Source organism: Meriones unguiculatus, chromosome 1 (assembly GCF_030254825.1).
Source record: "Meriones unguiculatus strain TT.TT164.6M chromosome 1, Bangor_MerUng_6.1, whole genome shotgun sequence".
Taxonomy (NCBI): domain Eukaryota; kingdom Metazoa; phylum Chordata; class Mammalia; order Rodentia; family Muridae; genus Meriones; species Meriones unguiculatus.
Window position 1 is genome coordinate 3408463 of NC_083349.1, and position 15876 is coordinate 3424338.

A 15876-nucleotide genomic window follows, 5' to 3' on the forward strand; every position below is an offset into this window, starting at 1 on the left:
CAAACAAACAAATAAACAAATGTAGACTCAAGAATGACCCTCAAATGGAAGAGGCATGGTCAAATGAGAAGTCCTGGGGCTAAGCCAGCTCCGGGACTCAAGTGCTGCGGGAGAGGCAGGTAAGACCCGACTCCGGGAGGGGGAAATTGGAAGTCAGGGCAATAGGGGCTGCCGAGCCAGACTACAAGAATTTCACAAAAGGAACTTCCTTAAAGCCATCATTTATAGAAAGCCCTATGACTGAGGATGCTGAGCAGGAGAGGGCGGGACGAGAGCCCTCTGTGGGCGGGGCTGACGTCCAGGTCCAACCCTGTCCCCGCTCGGGAGCCGGTCTGGCGCCCCCTGGCGGCGAGGCTGCCCTTGCTCTCCGGAGCCCCCCGGCCGCGGCCTCCCACCCCCACCGCGCACTGGTCCGTGCCCGGGGACCGGCTCGCAGACGCTCGCCGGGAAGCTGGCCCGGAGAGCGCTCCCGGAGTGGGAGGGGGGTAGGGAGGTGGCCGCGGCTTGAGCAGCAGGAGCAGGTGCGGCGGCGGCGACAGGCGGGGCGGGCACGGAGCGGCGGGGGCCGCGGGCGGGCGGCCGGGCAGCAGGGAGGCCGTGCGCGGAGCCAGGGGGTCTGGGCGCTGGGGGGCGAGGGGGCCCGGAGCGCAGCCGGGGTGACTCGAAGGGCGCGGGATCCCAAGGAGACAGAGAGGGCGAGCTGGAGAAGGACCCGGAGAGCGGCGAGGGCGCTCGGCGAGGGGTGGGGTAGGAAATTGGGGGCACACCTGGAGGGCACACCGGGTCAAGAAGTAGAGCTGGTGCGTGGAGGGGACGGAGGAGGGCGAGGCAGGGAGCGGCGCGGGACGAGCAAGCGGGGGGGACCCGGAGGTGCTAAGTTGTGAGGTGGTTTGAGAAGAAAGGCTGGGCCCGCGGAAGGGGCTCCAGGGGAGGTCCAGGCGTGGTGGAGGAGATCCGAGAGGAGGTCTGGGCCGGGCAGAGCGCAGGCTGGGCTGGGCTCGGTCAGCTACGAGCAGGCGGAGCCGGCGTCTGAAGCCGGTGTAAGGGAGCAGGACCCGGCGGGGAGCGGATCCGGGGAGAGGGGGGCACGAGCTTAGGGTAGCCTCAGAGAGAGGACCCCGGAGACAGGCCGGGGCCAGGCCAGGGCAGTGCCCCTCATGGGGGAAACCCCCTCCCTGGGCCACCGGAGCCATGCTGTCCCGCAAGGGCATCATCCCTGAGGAATACGTGCTGACCCGGCTGGCGGAGGACCCGGCAGAGCCCAGGTACCGTACCCGGGAGAGGAGGGCCCGCTTCGTGTCCAAGAAAGGCAACTGCAACGTGGCGCACAAGAACATTCGCGAGCAGGGCCGCTTCCTGCAGGACGTGTTCACCACGCTGGTGGACCTCAAGTGGCCCCACACGCTGCTCATTTTCACCATGTCCTTCCTGTGCAGCTGGCTGCTCTTCGCCATGGTCTGGTGGCTCATCGCCTTCGCCCACGGCGACCTGGCCCCGGGAGAGGGCACCGCCGTGCCCTGCGTCACGAGCATCCACTCCTTTTCCTCCGCCTTCCTCTTCTCCATCGAGGTCCAGGTGACCATCGGCTTCGGCGGGCGCATGGTGACGGAGGAGTGTCCCCTAGCCATCCTTATTCTCATTGTGCAGAACATCGTGGGGCTGATGATCAATGCCATCATGCTGGGCTGCATCTTCATGAAGACGTCGCAGGCCCACCGGCGAGCGGAAACCCTCATCTTCAGCAAGCACGCCGTCATCACGCTGCGCCACGGCCGCCTCTGCTTCATGCTGCGCGTGGGAGACCTCCGGAAGAGCATGATCATCAGTGCCACCATCCACATGCAGGTGGTGCGGAAGACCACCAGCCCCGAGGGCGAGGTGGTGCCCCTCCACCAGGTGGACATCCCCATGGAGAACGGCGTGGGCGGGAACAGCATCTTCCTGGTGGCCCCGCTCATCATCTACCACGTCATCGACTCCAGCAGCCCGCTCTACGACCTGGCGCCCAGTGACCTGCACCACCACCAGGACCTGGAGATCATCGTCATCCTGGAGGGCGTGGTCGAGACCACGGGCATCACCACCCAGGCCCGCACCTCCTACCTCGCCGACGAGATTCTGTGGGGGCAGCGCTTCGTCCCCATCGTGGCCGAGGAGGACGGCCGCTATTCTGTGGACTACTCCAAATTCGGTAACACCGTGAAAGTGCCCACACCCCTGTGCACAGCCCGCCAGCTTGATGAGGACCGCAGCCTGCTGGACGCCCTGACCCTCGCGTCCGCGCGAGGGCCTCTGCGCAAGCGCAGTGTGGCCGTGGCGAAGGCCAAGCCCAAGTTTAGCATCTCTCCAGATTCCCTGTCCTGAGCCGCAGTGCCCTGGGCTCCCACTCGCGCGTGTGAGCACACGGAAAGTCAAGCGTGGTGTGTAGAGTGGAAGGAGTGCCAGCCCCTCGGCCAGATGAGGTCTGGATGAGACAGGCCCCTCTCGGCTCAGCCTCCCCGCTGCTGTGTGCCGGGGTGTTCCGAGGCACTTGTCGCTATGCTATTTCTGGCCCCAGCAGGAGCCTGAACCGGGTTATTTTTGTTCCTGCTCCTCCCAGGCCCAGTCAGGCCTGGCTTACCCTTGAGTCTCTGCCCAACTTTGGGGGAGGCTACAGAAGGCTTGGGGCTCCCAGAGCTAGGGTCTCAAAGCCAGTCTCGGCCTCTGTGAGTCATCCTGCCACAGGCAGACAGGTAACTGGGGAGAAGCAACCCCAAACTGGGAGTCTATCGCTGTTTCTGTTGCCACTGAGAAGTACCTGGCCAGGCCCCAGCCCTGTTCATGCCTGTAAAAAGTGATAGCTGAGGAATCCTGCCAGCCGGGGAAGGATGTGGGTGACAGAGCATGGGAGCTGAGGGGCCCACACAGACATGGCAGGAGAAGGCTTCCTAGGCAGCCAAAGCAGGAGGAAAGTGCTTGGAGACCTTGCTGCCCCCCCCCCCCTCAGACTTGGGTCCCTGTACTTTAGCCTTGACTCCAGCCTCTGCAGAGAGCCCGGGCTGCGGCCTCATTTTGTCCTCACCCTGAGAGGCTGCTGGTGAGGTGGGGTGCTGGGCAGACACTGATATGCCTGCCTAGGGGGCCAAGAAGGGTCCTGTGCCTGCCATACGAGACCCACTTCAGGCAAAACTCGGCTCCTGGCTGCCCATGGCAGCTGTGAGTCCTGGAGGACGGTGCTGGGTAGCCATGGCTTGTCTCCGTCACTAGAAAAAGAAATATTGGAAAGTTCAGCCTGGCGAGGGGAGAGATCCCTTTGGCGAAGAGGCTTTGGGGCTTGCCCTGAGCCCGGACTCTCAGAGCAGTGCCCCCTGTGTGCGTGCCCCGAACACCACTGCCCCATTGTCAATAAAGCCTCCTCCCATCCCTGACCTGAACTCCGGGCTTTTCTTGCCAGGGAGGCAGTGGGCATGTCACTGGAAAAAAAAAAAAAAGGCCGCTACCAGCGTCTGCTACCCAACATGGCCCTGGCAGGCAAGAAGCCAAGAAAGCTGCTTTAGGCTGGCTCTTCTTCCTCACCTCAGGAGGACTTCACTTTCCACCTCAGGTTCCTCCCACTACCAACTCTCTCTGTGTCTGGCCAACTTGGCTGCTTGACACCCACCAGATACCCTAGCCATAGGCCTGGCCTCCATCCCAAGATTCTGCTGGAAGGCCAAGGTACCCACGGGGAGGGGCGGGGAGGTCGTAGGCTCTAGGATACTGATCGGTTCAAATCCCGGCTCCAGCCGAACGACCTTGTAACTCGCTTGCCTCATCCGTGTCACTAGGCCCTACCTCGTTGAGCTGGCTCAGGAGCAGATAAAAACACACATGCTTCAGAAGTGCCTGGGCTCTAACAAGCACTCAATAAACGTTAACTGTCATGATCGCTGCTGAGCTGGCCGGGTGGTGGGAAAACCCACTGAGCCTTTGTTAAGACGAAAAGGTGCTTTTTACACTGCGTCTGCGTGATTTGTTGCTGTCTGGACTTACTCCCAGCATGATGGCCCTCGCCTCTGCCCCTCACTGCAGTCCGCCTACCTGTCACCCGCCCCAAAGCCCCCCAAGCGAGCTGAGAGGGGTTGTGAACTACACTAACGTGTGAAATACGTTTAGCTCCCCATCTCCTGGGTCAGGAGTGATGACCCTGTCAACACCCATAGAAGTCCAGGCCAGCGCTGCTCCTTGAACCATCCCTGGAGAGAGACACCCTTCTTTCCTCTCCAGGCCTAAGGGTCTGTCCCCCTCCCTCAGTCCAGTCTCCAGTCAGCATCTGGAACTGAAGTGGGTGAGTGGATGGGTTGTGCGCATGACCACAAACCAGGGCTGTGGCTGTGGTGCGGCCTACGATGGCTGCCCCTAGGTCAGGGAGGGTCTGTCTTGGGATGCGCCGGAGGAAGGGATAGGTGAGCCAGGAAGCTGCTGCTGCCAGTCTGACCTCTGAGCTAACCCTCTCCTTGCCCTCCTCCCCTCACACAGCCCCCTTAGCAGACTGGCATGTTTCAGTTTAGAGGAGAGAGAGGTAAAAAGCCCCTCAGAACCGCACTAGGTCTGGGAGCAGTCAGTTCTTGGGACTCACTTTAGCCATCCTTAAGGCCACTGGGAGGAGCTAGAGTAACTAAGACTTGCTGAGTGGCAGCGTCTGTGCTGTCCCAGCCCGTGGAAATACGGTGCCACCTGCTGGCCACGGGAAGACCTACAAGAGCCTGGAAAATCTGCGCTGCTGGGCCAACTTCCACCGAGCCTTAAAGTTTAGCTCAAAGAGGAACTAGAAAACTCCAGTGTTGAAGAGATAGCTTGTTGCCTCCTGCCTAAGAATTACAGGAAAAAAATGTTTCCAGGGAAGCCCATAACTTCCATATTTGAACATGGCAGCAGGGTCATGTCCAAGATACCCATGCAACCAACCGCAGGGACCTTACTGGCCTCCCGTCCACTTGCAGAGAGACTCCTCTATCCTCTTGCCTTTGCGCCTACTGTGTGCCAAGCCAAGCAGTGACAGTGCAGCCTGGGCAGGCACACATCCTGCCACTCGGTCCCGAGCACATTGTCGTGGTGTGACAGGCCCAGAGCACGTCAGCGGGGGGAGGTGGAACGGGGAGGGACCTGCTCTCCCCCTCTTGGGGACCGTTTACTGGCCTGGAAGTGGACTGTCCCCACGGGTGGCCTCTTTCCACTTGGGTGCCTTCCTGACCTCTCGTTGTTGCTGGGGCGACAAATTGTCTCACGGTTTTGAGTGTTAGCGATGCATGCAGGTGACTCTAAGGAAGGAAACATGAACCCTGCCCAGCAGCCATGTCCCTGGACTGCCCGGGTCTGAAGAAGAATGGTTCCCTTCCTGCTCTGTAGAGAGGAAGAGCCTGGCAGGAGCGCTGTCTAGACTGAGAGCCCCACCTGCTTGGGGCTTTGTACTCCCACACGAGAAGGGACAGTGGTCCCTGGCACGAGGACCAGGCTACCGAGGCTGGGCAACCCGAGTCCAGCGTGTGATCCTCTGCCTCTCCTGACCTTGGTTCTCCCTAGATCCTGGTGGTCGTGAGCAGAATGTTAGATCCCTGCCCAGACCCAGCCCAGGCCCTGCCCATTGCAGCTTTCCGTCTCCCCCTTCACAGCTTTGTCGGTGCCTCCTAATTTTCGATACTACAGAGATTTGACAAGTGATCTGCTATGAAGCCTTAGCTCCCATTTCCTCGAAAGAAGTGCGCCAGGTTCCCTCGAAGGTCGAGGGCTGCAGGTGACTGTCCCACATGAAGGGCACACATTAAATAAATCCTTCCTCGGCCATACAGCAATCACAGACAACCAACCTGCAACCGCATCCTGTGGCTACGTACGTGGCATGGGACCTCGCTCCTTTCTCAGAAATCTGTCAGAGAGAAACCCCACCTTGTCCCTTCACACACACACCGGCCTGCTTGTCTATGGCATTCATAATTCTCCAAATAGATCTTTTCCTCACAAGTGCCACCTGATTCAGCATCCCTCTTGAACCCAAACCTCACAGAGACTGTGTGAGTCAAGGCGTATGTCTAACTCCACAGTCCACCTGTGGAGCAGCTGTGGACAGGCCCTCCCCGATAAGCTGCTCTCTTTCACTCCTGGCTGCAGGGAACGGTCTTGTGTTAGCTCGGAACCTCACCACCATGAAGCCATCTCGTTGGTGGCAGCACAAGCTCCTCCCCAGACCCATGCAGCTAAAGCAATCTAGAATCGGGGCAGCTCTGCCTGTCTGCCTGTCTTCCTGTCTACCTGTCTACTCTATTTCCATCTGGCCAATTCCAGCTCTAGTCAGATGACATTATAACTGGGAAATGAGGTGGGGTATTTCCTGGTAACTAAGAAAGAAACAAATGCCAACCATACGGTCTCAGGACAGTTTGCTTGGGTCCACTTCCTGCTATGCCCTTAGTTTTCCATCCATCTTGGAGGTAGCGGAAAAATCCTCTACAATGGGCCCTCATTACCTCTCATGGGTCGTCGGAAAAAGCCACCCAGCGACTGATTTGAAATCGGTTGAAAAACTGGTCTGTGCAGTCTCCGGGTAAAAACTGCCGCTATCCATCTTGAGGTAGCTGGCTATGAATGAGCCGAATCTTTCCATGGAATTCTTCAGTCTGTGCTGTGTCGTTTTGGGTCCTCTGCCAAGCGGTTATCAAGATGGAGCCTTAAGTGTATGATGAAGCCCTTCATTTAGCTCATAGTACAGGCTGGTGGTGAACGGAGAGGCGGGAGGGAGGTGGACAGAGGAGAGAGGGTGAGAAGAGCCTCAACAACAGGGGCTCCAGCTGTGCTCAGTTAGTGCCTGGGGCTGTCAGGATGAGCACTCTAGCTGAAGTGCTGCCTTGGCATGAAGCTCCTCGGAAGGATGTCAGCTGACGACAGTGCCCAGGGCAGACACTCTCTCAAAGGAGGCCAGGTAGCCTCTTGTCCCCTATCACCTCTTTCTCAGGAAGGTCAGCTTCCTGAGAGACTGTATCAGTCAGTTTTTTGCTGTGTAACAAGCAAACATAACAGAGGCTCTAAAAATAAGTATCCATTAAAAAAAAAAGTGCTTCTTGAAATCCACATAGAAGTACGAAAGGCCTAGAACAGCCCCCAAAACAATCCTGAACAAAATTGGCTGAAAGCCACAGTATCACCCCCAGCATGCTCCTGGAACAGAAACACACCTAGACAGATGAAACAGGATAGAGGGCACAGAAATAAGTCAACACAGCATAGTACCTGATTCTCAATAAAGGCATGACAAAAACATGCAGGAAAAAGACAGACTTCAATAAATAGACGTGGGAAAACTCAATATCAGCATGAAGAATGGCACGGTCCTTCTCTAGCTTTCACCCCGCACAAAAAGCAACTCACGGTTCATCGAAGACTTAAGGGAAGATGTGGGCAATTGAAACTGCCAGAGAAACGCATGGGAATGGCATAGACAAAGATGACTTGGAAAGACTTCAGTGCCCTGCAGAACAGCACCAATAGCTAGGAAATGGAAGGTACTGGCTAGCAAAGGAGACAGCGCAGTGAAGACAGCTGTTTTCCTTAGGGTTTCTCTCTTAGTCAGGGTTTCTGTTGCTGTGACGAGACGCCATGGCCATGGCAACTGTTATTAAGGAGAACATTTACTTGGGCTGCTTTACAGTTTCAGAGGTGTAGTCCATAGTAAGAAGCATGGCGGCATGCAGGCAGACACGGTGCTGGAGAAGGAGCCGAGAAAAAGACTGTGTGCCACACAGGGCATGCGTCAAGTACAGGGGACCTCAGAGCCCACCTTCCACGATGACATGCTTCATCCAGCAAGGCCACACCCACTCCAGCAAGGCCACACCCACTCCAGCAAGGCCACACCCACTCCAGCAAGGCCACACCTACTCCAGCAAGGCCACACCCACTCCAGCAAGGCCACACCCACTCCAGCAAGGCCACACCTCCTGATAGTGCCACTCCCTATGGGCCAAGTGTTCAAACACAAGTCTGTGGGAGCCATTCCTACTCAAACCTCCACAACAGCCCCCAGAAAGAGGGAAAATCTTCGCAGCTATTCATCTGGTGGGGATTAATATAGAGAAAGTATATAACCAGAAGAACCAGCATTCCTTTCAACAATGAACAAATAAATAGAATAACAAGTTCTCAAGCAGAGTGTGTGGCTGGTGACTCAGTCTCAGTCCTTGGAGGCTGAGGCAGGAAGATTACCATAAGCTTAAGGCTAGCCTGGGCTACAGAGTAAGACTGCATCTCAAGACTCAAACAACAACAGCAAGATCACAAATCTCATATACATACATACACACACACACACACACACACATACACACACACACATATACAAAGTCCCGAAATCTCGTAATATGTAACGAGGCTGGTGAGATGCCTCCGTGGATGACGGCATCTGCCGACACGCCTCACAACCTGAGGTTGCCCTAGGACCCACCTGGCGGGAGGAGCTTGCCAACTGCTTCTGAAAGGTTCTAAAACTTAGAGTTAATTCCTGCGACTGGGGTGAAATCACAGTCCTTTCAGAGCAGAGGTCCAGCAGCAGCCCCCTACCCAGATTAACCTTAGAGTGTGACTAGGGTCACGTAGGCCCTAGGAAAGCCCATGGAATGTGTTAATTTCCCCTCCCCCTTGCTACAGCCTGCACGTATGAGGGGGTGGCCAGGTGTCCCCCAGGTAGCCAGACCTAACCGTTTGCAGTTTTGGCGCCTAGAAGCAAACCAATCATTTTAAAGGTCAGCTCCCCTAGAGACCCTTTCACCCAATCCTGTAACGTGAAGACCTACACTTCCCTGCTTGCGTTTTGACCCCTTAAAAACCCTGTTCCCCCAGAGTTGGGGGTTGCTTGCCCCTTTGTTCTTGTAAGGGCAGCCACCCAGCTGGAGTTTGTAATAAAGGACCCTCGTGTGTTTTACATCGGATTCAAAGCCTGTTGGTCTTTTGGGGACTTGCGATCTGGGTATTTCACTTCAGGTTGCCCTCTGCCCTCCACATGCATGCCAGGAGACGTGCGCACCACATGTATACACAGATAGAGAAATGTAATTTGAATGTTTTAATATGTGAAAAATATTCGATATTTTTATATCAGAAAAGTGGAAATCAAATACCTGAGGTTCCATCTAGATCCATCTAGGTCAGAACGGCTGTCACCAGGCCTAGGAGTGGTGGCGGCTCGTCTGGGTTGTCAGCTTGACGACATCTGGAATTGACTAAAACCCCCAAATGAGGACCTTTTGCTTAATTTAGAGCATGCAGATCCACTTCTAACCCTGCTCTTTGAGGCTGGAAGGCACATCTTTTTTTTGGATCTTTGAGTGGGGAGCCCACCTGAAATGCGGGCCCCTCCTCCTGCTGGAAACTATAAACGGACAGGTGTCGGCAGTTTTTAATCGGGGTTCCTTCTGCCTCTACCTCTCTTCTAACCCCCAACCCTAGGTAGAAGAGAAAGAAGGTTAGAAGGGAAAAGGGACAGAGACCTCTTTAGACTTAGTTCTGGCTGGTTAGGACAGCAGGGTTCTTTGAGACAATACCAGTCTCGGTCAGGATATCCAGCAAACAGCAGCATGAACAAGAGGCCTTCCTCCTCCAGCCCGCTCTCAAAGACCCCCTTTCTCTGGGCTCTCATATTTCTACCCTTTCAGAGAGCTCAGAATTCCACTGTCTTCAGCTGCCAAAGGTCACACAGCGCCCCGAGGCCCCAAGAGGCAGACCCATTCAGGGTCTGTGAATATCACTTGAGCCTCTGTGAGCCCATATGAGCCCTGCTTAGTTGATTCTGTGGCTCGTGTTCTCATGGTGTCCCTGGCCCCTCTGGCTCCTAGAATCCTTCCTCCCCAACTTCTGTGGGGTTCCCCTGGTTTTGCAGAGTGTTTGGCTGTTCCCATTAGTTGCTAAATGATGTCTCTCTGAGCTAAGCACCAATCTGTGAGTACAGCAGAATGTCATTAAGAGGCATTTCATTGACTCCTTTTCTTTTCTTGTTTTTTGCCAATTGCATTTGGTTCTACCTGGGTCTCTGGGCCACCCAGCCCCTGGGTCCTGGCCATCCACTGTGTCAGGCTCGGGCTTCCTCCGTGGTATGGTTCGCAGTTAGCTCAGCCGTGGCTTGGCCGCTCCCACCAGTTCTCAATCACCGTTACCCCAGCACATCCTGCAGGTCGTAGGGCAGGTTGAAGGTTTGGGGCTGCGTCATGTCCCAGGCTCCCTACTCGGAGACTTGCCTGGTTTCATGCTGGGTGTCCCCATGAGGGTGAGACCTCATGAGGGTCACGCTCACAGATCCCAGGGAGTCTCCGCTGCCCTAGGTTTCTCCATCCCCACAATGTCCCCCAGTCCTAGTCATCTCTCCCTGTACTCTCTCCCTCCCTCCCCTCAGTCCTGTTTCCATCCCTCACACCCCCGGTCTACCCTCAAAACCTGTTCTATTTCCCCTTCCCAGGGACAGTGTCTTCTCTAGAGCCTTCCTTGTTCTGTGGCCTCTCTGGACCTGTGGATTGTACCATGATTATCATTTACATAACTGCTAATTCCACTTATAAATGAGTATTACCATGTTTGTCTCTCTGGGTTCCCTCACTCGGGATGATTTTTCCATTCATTTGCATGCAAATTTCATAATGTCATTGTTTTTAATAGCTGAGTAATAATCCATTGTGTAAACGTACCACATTTCTTAATCCAGTCTTTGATTGAGGGGCATCTAGGTTGTTCCCAGACCCTGGCTACTGTGACTAAGGCATCTGCGAACATCGCTGCGAGGATAGAGCGTCCTTTGGGTAGTGGTGCCCAGTAGTGGCGTAGCTGGGTCTTGAGGTAGATACATTCCGAGTTTTCTGATAAACTGCATATTGACTCCCAAAGTGGCTGTTCAGCTGTGCACTCTCACCAGCCATGGAGAAGTGGCCCCTTGTTCCACGTCCTCGACAGCATGAGCTGTCACTCGCGTTCTTGATCTTGGCAATTCTGACAGGTGTAAGATGGACTCTGCGAGCCATTTGATTTGCATTGCTTTGATGGCCAAGGATGTTGAACATTTCTTTAAGTGTTTCTTGGCCACCTGAGACCCCTCTGTTGAGAATTCTCTGTCTATACCTTTTAATTGGGTTATTTGGCTTGTTAGTGTCTAGTTTCTTGAGCTCTTTATATTTTGGATATTATCCCTCTATCAGATGTGGAGTCAGTGAAAATCTTTTCCCTTTCTGTAGCTGTCAGTTTGTCCTTCCCCTTTCAGAAGCTTCTCAGGTTCATGAGGTCCCATTTATTAGTCGCTGCTTTTAGAGCCTGAGCTGCTGAGTTGATTTAGAAGTTGTCTCTTGTGCCAATGTGTTTGACACTTTCTTCACTTTCTCTTCTAGCAGGTTCAGTGTATCCACGTTTATGTTGCGGTCTTTGATCCACTTGGACTTGAGTTTTGTGCAGAGTGGTAAGTATGGATCTATTTGCCTTCTTCTACATGCAGACATCCAGTTAGACAGCACCATTTGTTGAAGATGCAAAGAAGTCCATAGTGTAATTTTGGCTTCTTTGTCAAAAATCAGGTATTTGTAGATGTGTGGATTTATGGGGGGGGGGGGTGTCAGTTCAATGCCATTGATCAACTTATCTGTTCTGATGCCAGTACCGTGTGGTTTTTATTACTGTGGGTCGCTAACTCTCATCAATGCCCACTGCTGGTGTTGTCTGGGGGTACTTCCCTCAGCAGTCACCCCAGTGAGTGTGTCCAGGGATTTTCCCACGCTGCTAAGGGGATTGAACTCTGAGAGAACAACCCCTACATCTGCCTTCGCTGCTGAGCCGGTGGGTGCCTTCTAACCCAGAAACAGAGAATGTTTTGTCAGGCTTTTCCGGGAGTCAGATAAGCATGATGCAGACACACACTCTAGAAACGTCCATCCCGTAGGGCTGGGGAACAGCGCCTCTTCCATTCTGGCTCTTTAAGTTGGAGTTCACAGGTCTGGGTGTTTGCGGATGGATATGTTACTGCTTCATGAGAGCAGGCGTTCTGGGTGAGTGAGGGCTTGCTTTCCTTGGTGAGGTCTTGGGCAGCTCTCTTGGACAGAAGACAAAGGCTGTGCTGGGTACTTTTATGTCAACTTGTCACAGCTAAAGTCACCTGAGAACATGGTGGAGCCTCAGTTAAGAGAAATGCCTCAGAGGGATTAGGGCATGGTGAGCTCTCACCTTCTGCAGCCATTTCTCCACATCTCCAGAGACCTGTCCTCCCCTCAGGCTGGCTGAGCAGCTCTCCCCAAGGGTTGTGCTCCGCAGTCCTCATAGTGGTCTCCGTGGGTTCCGTGGCTACAAGGTTTTCACCCCCAGTACACTGCCAGAAATGCTGCGCTTCCTTCGAGAAATGCTTGGCTGCCCGTCTGTGCACAAACACGCTGAGGAGGAGTGAGTCTGGGAGTCACAGCATGCTGCCACACGGATTCCTGCAGCTGAGTCCATCATCACAGTGTCCCTTCTGGATGGTCCAGACGTTAGTGTGGGCTTGCTGAGAAAAAGACAAAGGAAGCCAGGTGTGGCGCACGCCTTTAATCCCAGCGCTCAGGGAGGCAGAGACAAGCGGCTAACTCTGAGTTCAAAGCCAGCTTGGTCTAGAAAGCGAGTCCAGGACAGCCAGGGCTACACAGAGAAACCTTTTCTGAAAAAAAAGAAAGAAAAGAGCCAAAGGACAAGAGCTGTTTGATCAAATTATGTCTCACCTGGACTTGATAGAAATGACTATTTAGGGCTGAGATTCCTGAATTCAGCCCAAGGAGCACATTGGCTGGATGGTACAAAAACAAAACAAAACAAAACAAAAAGTAAAAACTGGTTCACCCGATTGACTTCATCTTCCAGTTGAGTTTTTATTCCTCGGACCCGAATAATCCTCGTGAGGAGCTAACCAGGTGTTCATTTGTTCTTCGGCTAAGCAAGATGTTCTCGGTGGCAATTAGAGTGGTACAGCGCTCAGCTGGCAGCTTCTACCGTGCCAGCTGAACTTGGCGACTACGATCTTGCTGAGCACAGTCCTGAACTTGTTCAGGTTTGTGCCAGTTCAGACTGAAGAGATGGGACTGGCTGTTGTTAAGAGGTGCAAGGAATCCAGAGGCTTGTGCTGGTGTCTGAAGGAAGCCAGATGGCTAGAAACGTGTGGTGCTGATATGCATGTGGCCAAAGCTAGCCATGGGAATGACTATGGCTTGGTACTAACTCCAATAGCACTCCTTGTTTTGAATAGAGAGACCAAAATTGGTGGCTTATTTTTCTGGCCCAGAAAAATATTTTTCCAATAGCCAGATTGGATTTTAAGAATAATAAATGAACTCTAGTGGTCGTGGAAGATGGTGAGCAGGACAGAGCACAGGTGAATGCCTTTGTGTTTAGACTGGATCATCAGAAAGCCCACGAACACGTATGGAGACGTGCTGTGGAGCACCACGCCTTCTTCTGCCTCTGAGGACCTGTCCAAAAGTTCTCATTGATGAGGATTGGTTCAACCAGAATCATGAAATAGATACAGTGGGCAAACAGTATCAGACCACGGAAACTAATAAAGCAAGAAGCTCAACCTCCTCTGAAAGAAGGCCGGGCAGGCGACACCCCCGACGGGCCCTCCGAATGAAGCAAGCACAACAAAACCTGAGGTCTGGGTGTTTGTAATTCTTCAACCAGAACTGTGACTCCCAACAGGCTTGGGTGTCAGGTCTCCTGTGTCTGTGGCTCCTCCTCATCCTCTGTCTGTGCTGGTGGAGATGGAGACTCTTCCACAGAACTCTGCAACACACTGCCATGACAGGAAATGGCTCTCTGCTACCAGTGGCCACTGTCAACATGGTGGAAAGCAGAGGAACACGAGGGCCTTGCCCCCAGCCCAGATGCCCCTAGAAACTGCACAGGTATGTGAGCACAGTGGGAAGAATGCAGGAGTCCATCATGATGCTCATGTAGCCATGCAGCCATGACCAATCCACGAACTGTTACACATTTTAGGCCATGGACCGCTGTCATCCAGGTCGGGGATGTATTTTGTGGCATTTATAGAGGACTGATTCCATTAGGAGAATTGAAGGGAGCTTATTTCATCCTGGAGCTTATTTCAGTACGTAAGCACACTGGAGCTGACTTCTGCTGTGGGAGGGAAAAGGACGAGAAGCTGAAAGCCATCACTGGCGATGGCAGACGTTGCTGTGTTGAAAGCGTGCCACTGTGCGTACCACTGTGGCCTTGGGAAGCGTCTTCATCATTTCAGCACTTAACGCAGCACTCAGAACGTCTCTCAGGAGGTTTGTGTTTATGGTAAACATCACTTGTCAGTTGTTATCCTACCATGTACCATTTGAGTAGACAGAATTTAAAGACTAAGACGCAAAAAGCACACCCAAAGGGAACATGCTCAGCCCTGGTGTATCAGCCTTTTGTGGTGCTATAGGAATACTGTTCTCGTGTACTGCTGTCTAAAGTAACCAATCCATGCCTTAATCTCACCTAAGTACCTGTCGTTTTAATAAGAAATTACTGTATTCATTTTTTAACAAACATATGTTGTTACCTCGGTCTAGAAGTGGCAGTAACAGTATGATTCATGTAGAGAGATAAGTCTGAATTATTCCTTTGGATGGTTAACTGATAGTTATGGTTCCATCACTAGCAGGTAGTTATGCTAAACACAAGCTGGCAAGCTTTCTCAGCTCATTACTCTTCCCTCTCATTGAAAGTCATTGACAGGTCACCCAGGTTTCAACACCCTCATCACCTGGCCTTATACAACTTTTAAAATAAAATTTAAAAAGAAAGAAAGAAGAAGCAATCTCCATAAGATTGCTCTACAGGCAAGCTCATATGGCATTTTCTTAATTAGTGATTAATTCAGGAGCACCCAGCTAATTGTGGGTGGAGCCATCCCTGAGCAGGTGGTCCTGGGTCCTATAAGAAAGCAGGTGAGCAAGCCCCGAGGGCAAGCGAGTCAGCAGCACCCCCCCCCCCCCGTGGCCTGCCTCTGCATCAGCTCCTGCTGCAGCGCCCTAGCCTGTTTAAGTTCCAGTTGTGACCTCTTCGATGATGACAGTGATGTGGAAGTCTAAGCCAAATAACCCTTTGCTTTGCCGGGGCGTTTCCTCACAGCAGTGGCATCCCTACCTAGGACAGAGACTTCGGATGGTTAGAGATGTTTATTCCTCAGGAAAGCCACCTGGCGCCCAGTCTGCCCAGGACAGAGTGGCTGACTCTTGGATTGCTTTGTCAGGAGTCAGGGTACCCATTAGACACCATATGGGTATGAAAAATAGAAGAAACAAAGAAACCAAAGTAGCATGCCCAAGAGAGCAGGAATTCCTGGAGAGAATTCGCCAGCAATGTCCCAGACAATCCAATCAGTGTCCCACAAAAGCGGTGGCCACAGGGTGCAAACAGTCTAGAACTGCCACCAGCAGCCTAAGGGGTTCCTTAATCTTTGGGGACCTTGACTCAGGCACAGCTGGATTCTTAACTTCGTCCCAGAACACTCAGATTCTGACTTCAATGAAGAGAATAATTCAAAACAAAACAATGTGAAGGATATTTGGAGTTTATTATAAAGAGATGTTACTAAACATTTCAACACAAGGCACTTAAGAGAAAGAAAAAAAAAATCCTAGCCGTGGCTTTCCAAAACTAATACAGAAAATCCACTGTTTATCTTATTGTTTGAAACAGGGACTTGCTATGTAGACCAAGCTGGGATCAGACTCACAGAGATCTGCCTCCAGGTGCTAGAAAGGTGTGGCTCCTGGGTCTGGCTAATACACAGAATTCTGGTGACTCTGAAGTCACTGTCTCCAAAGGGTGACGCTGTACCTGGAAGGGAACAAGTCGAGATCAGATTCGGACAGTCAA

The 15876-nt window shown here is 53.1% G+C and overlaps 1 protein-coding gene and 1 pseudogene across 3 annotated transcripts; both read left to right on the top strand.

Moving 5' to 3' along the window:
• Nucleotides 1–380: 380 nt before the first annotated feature.
• Nucleotides 381–3407, top strand: Kcnj11 (potassium inwardly rectifying channel subfamily J member 11). 3 transcript variants are annotated; one of them, XM_021640361.2, is made up of 2 exons: nt 381–521; nt 1437–3407. In XM_021640361.2, the coding sequence occupies exon 2, from the start codon at nt 1453–1455 to the stop codon at nt 2362–2364; it is 912 nt and encodes a 303-aa protein (XP_021496036.1). In that variant the 5' UTR covers nt 381–521; nt 1437–1452; the 3' UTR covers nt 2365–3407. The 3 variants fall into 3 exon arrangements, with proteins under 3 accessions (XP_021496036.1, XP_021496035.1, XP_021496034.1); XM_021640360.2 differs by lacking the exon at nt 381–521 and adding an exon at nt 542–1265; XM_021640359.2 differs by lacking the exon at nt 381–521 and having other exon boundaries at nt 543–3407.
• An 8942-nt stretch (nt 3408–12349) lies between these two features.
• LOC110550482 (band 4.1-like protein 5) lies at nt 12350–13967 on the top strand (annotated as a pseudogene).
• The last annotated feature ends 1909 nt before the right edge of the window (nt 13968–15876 follow it).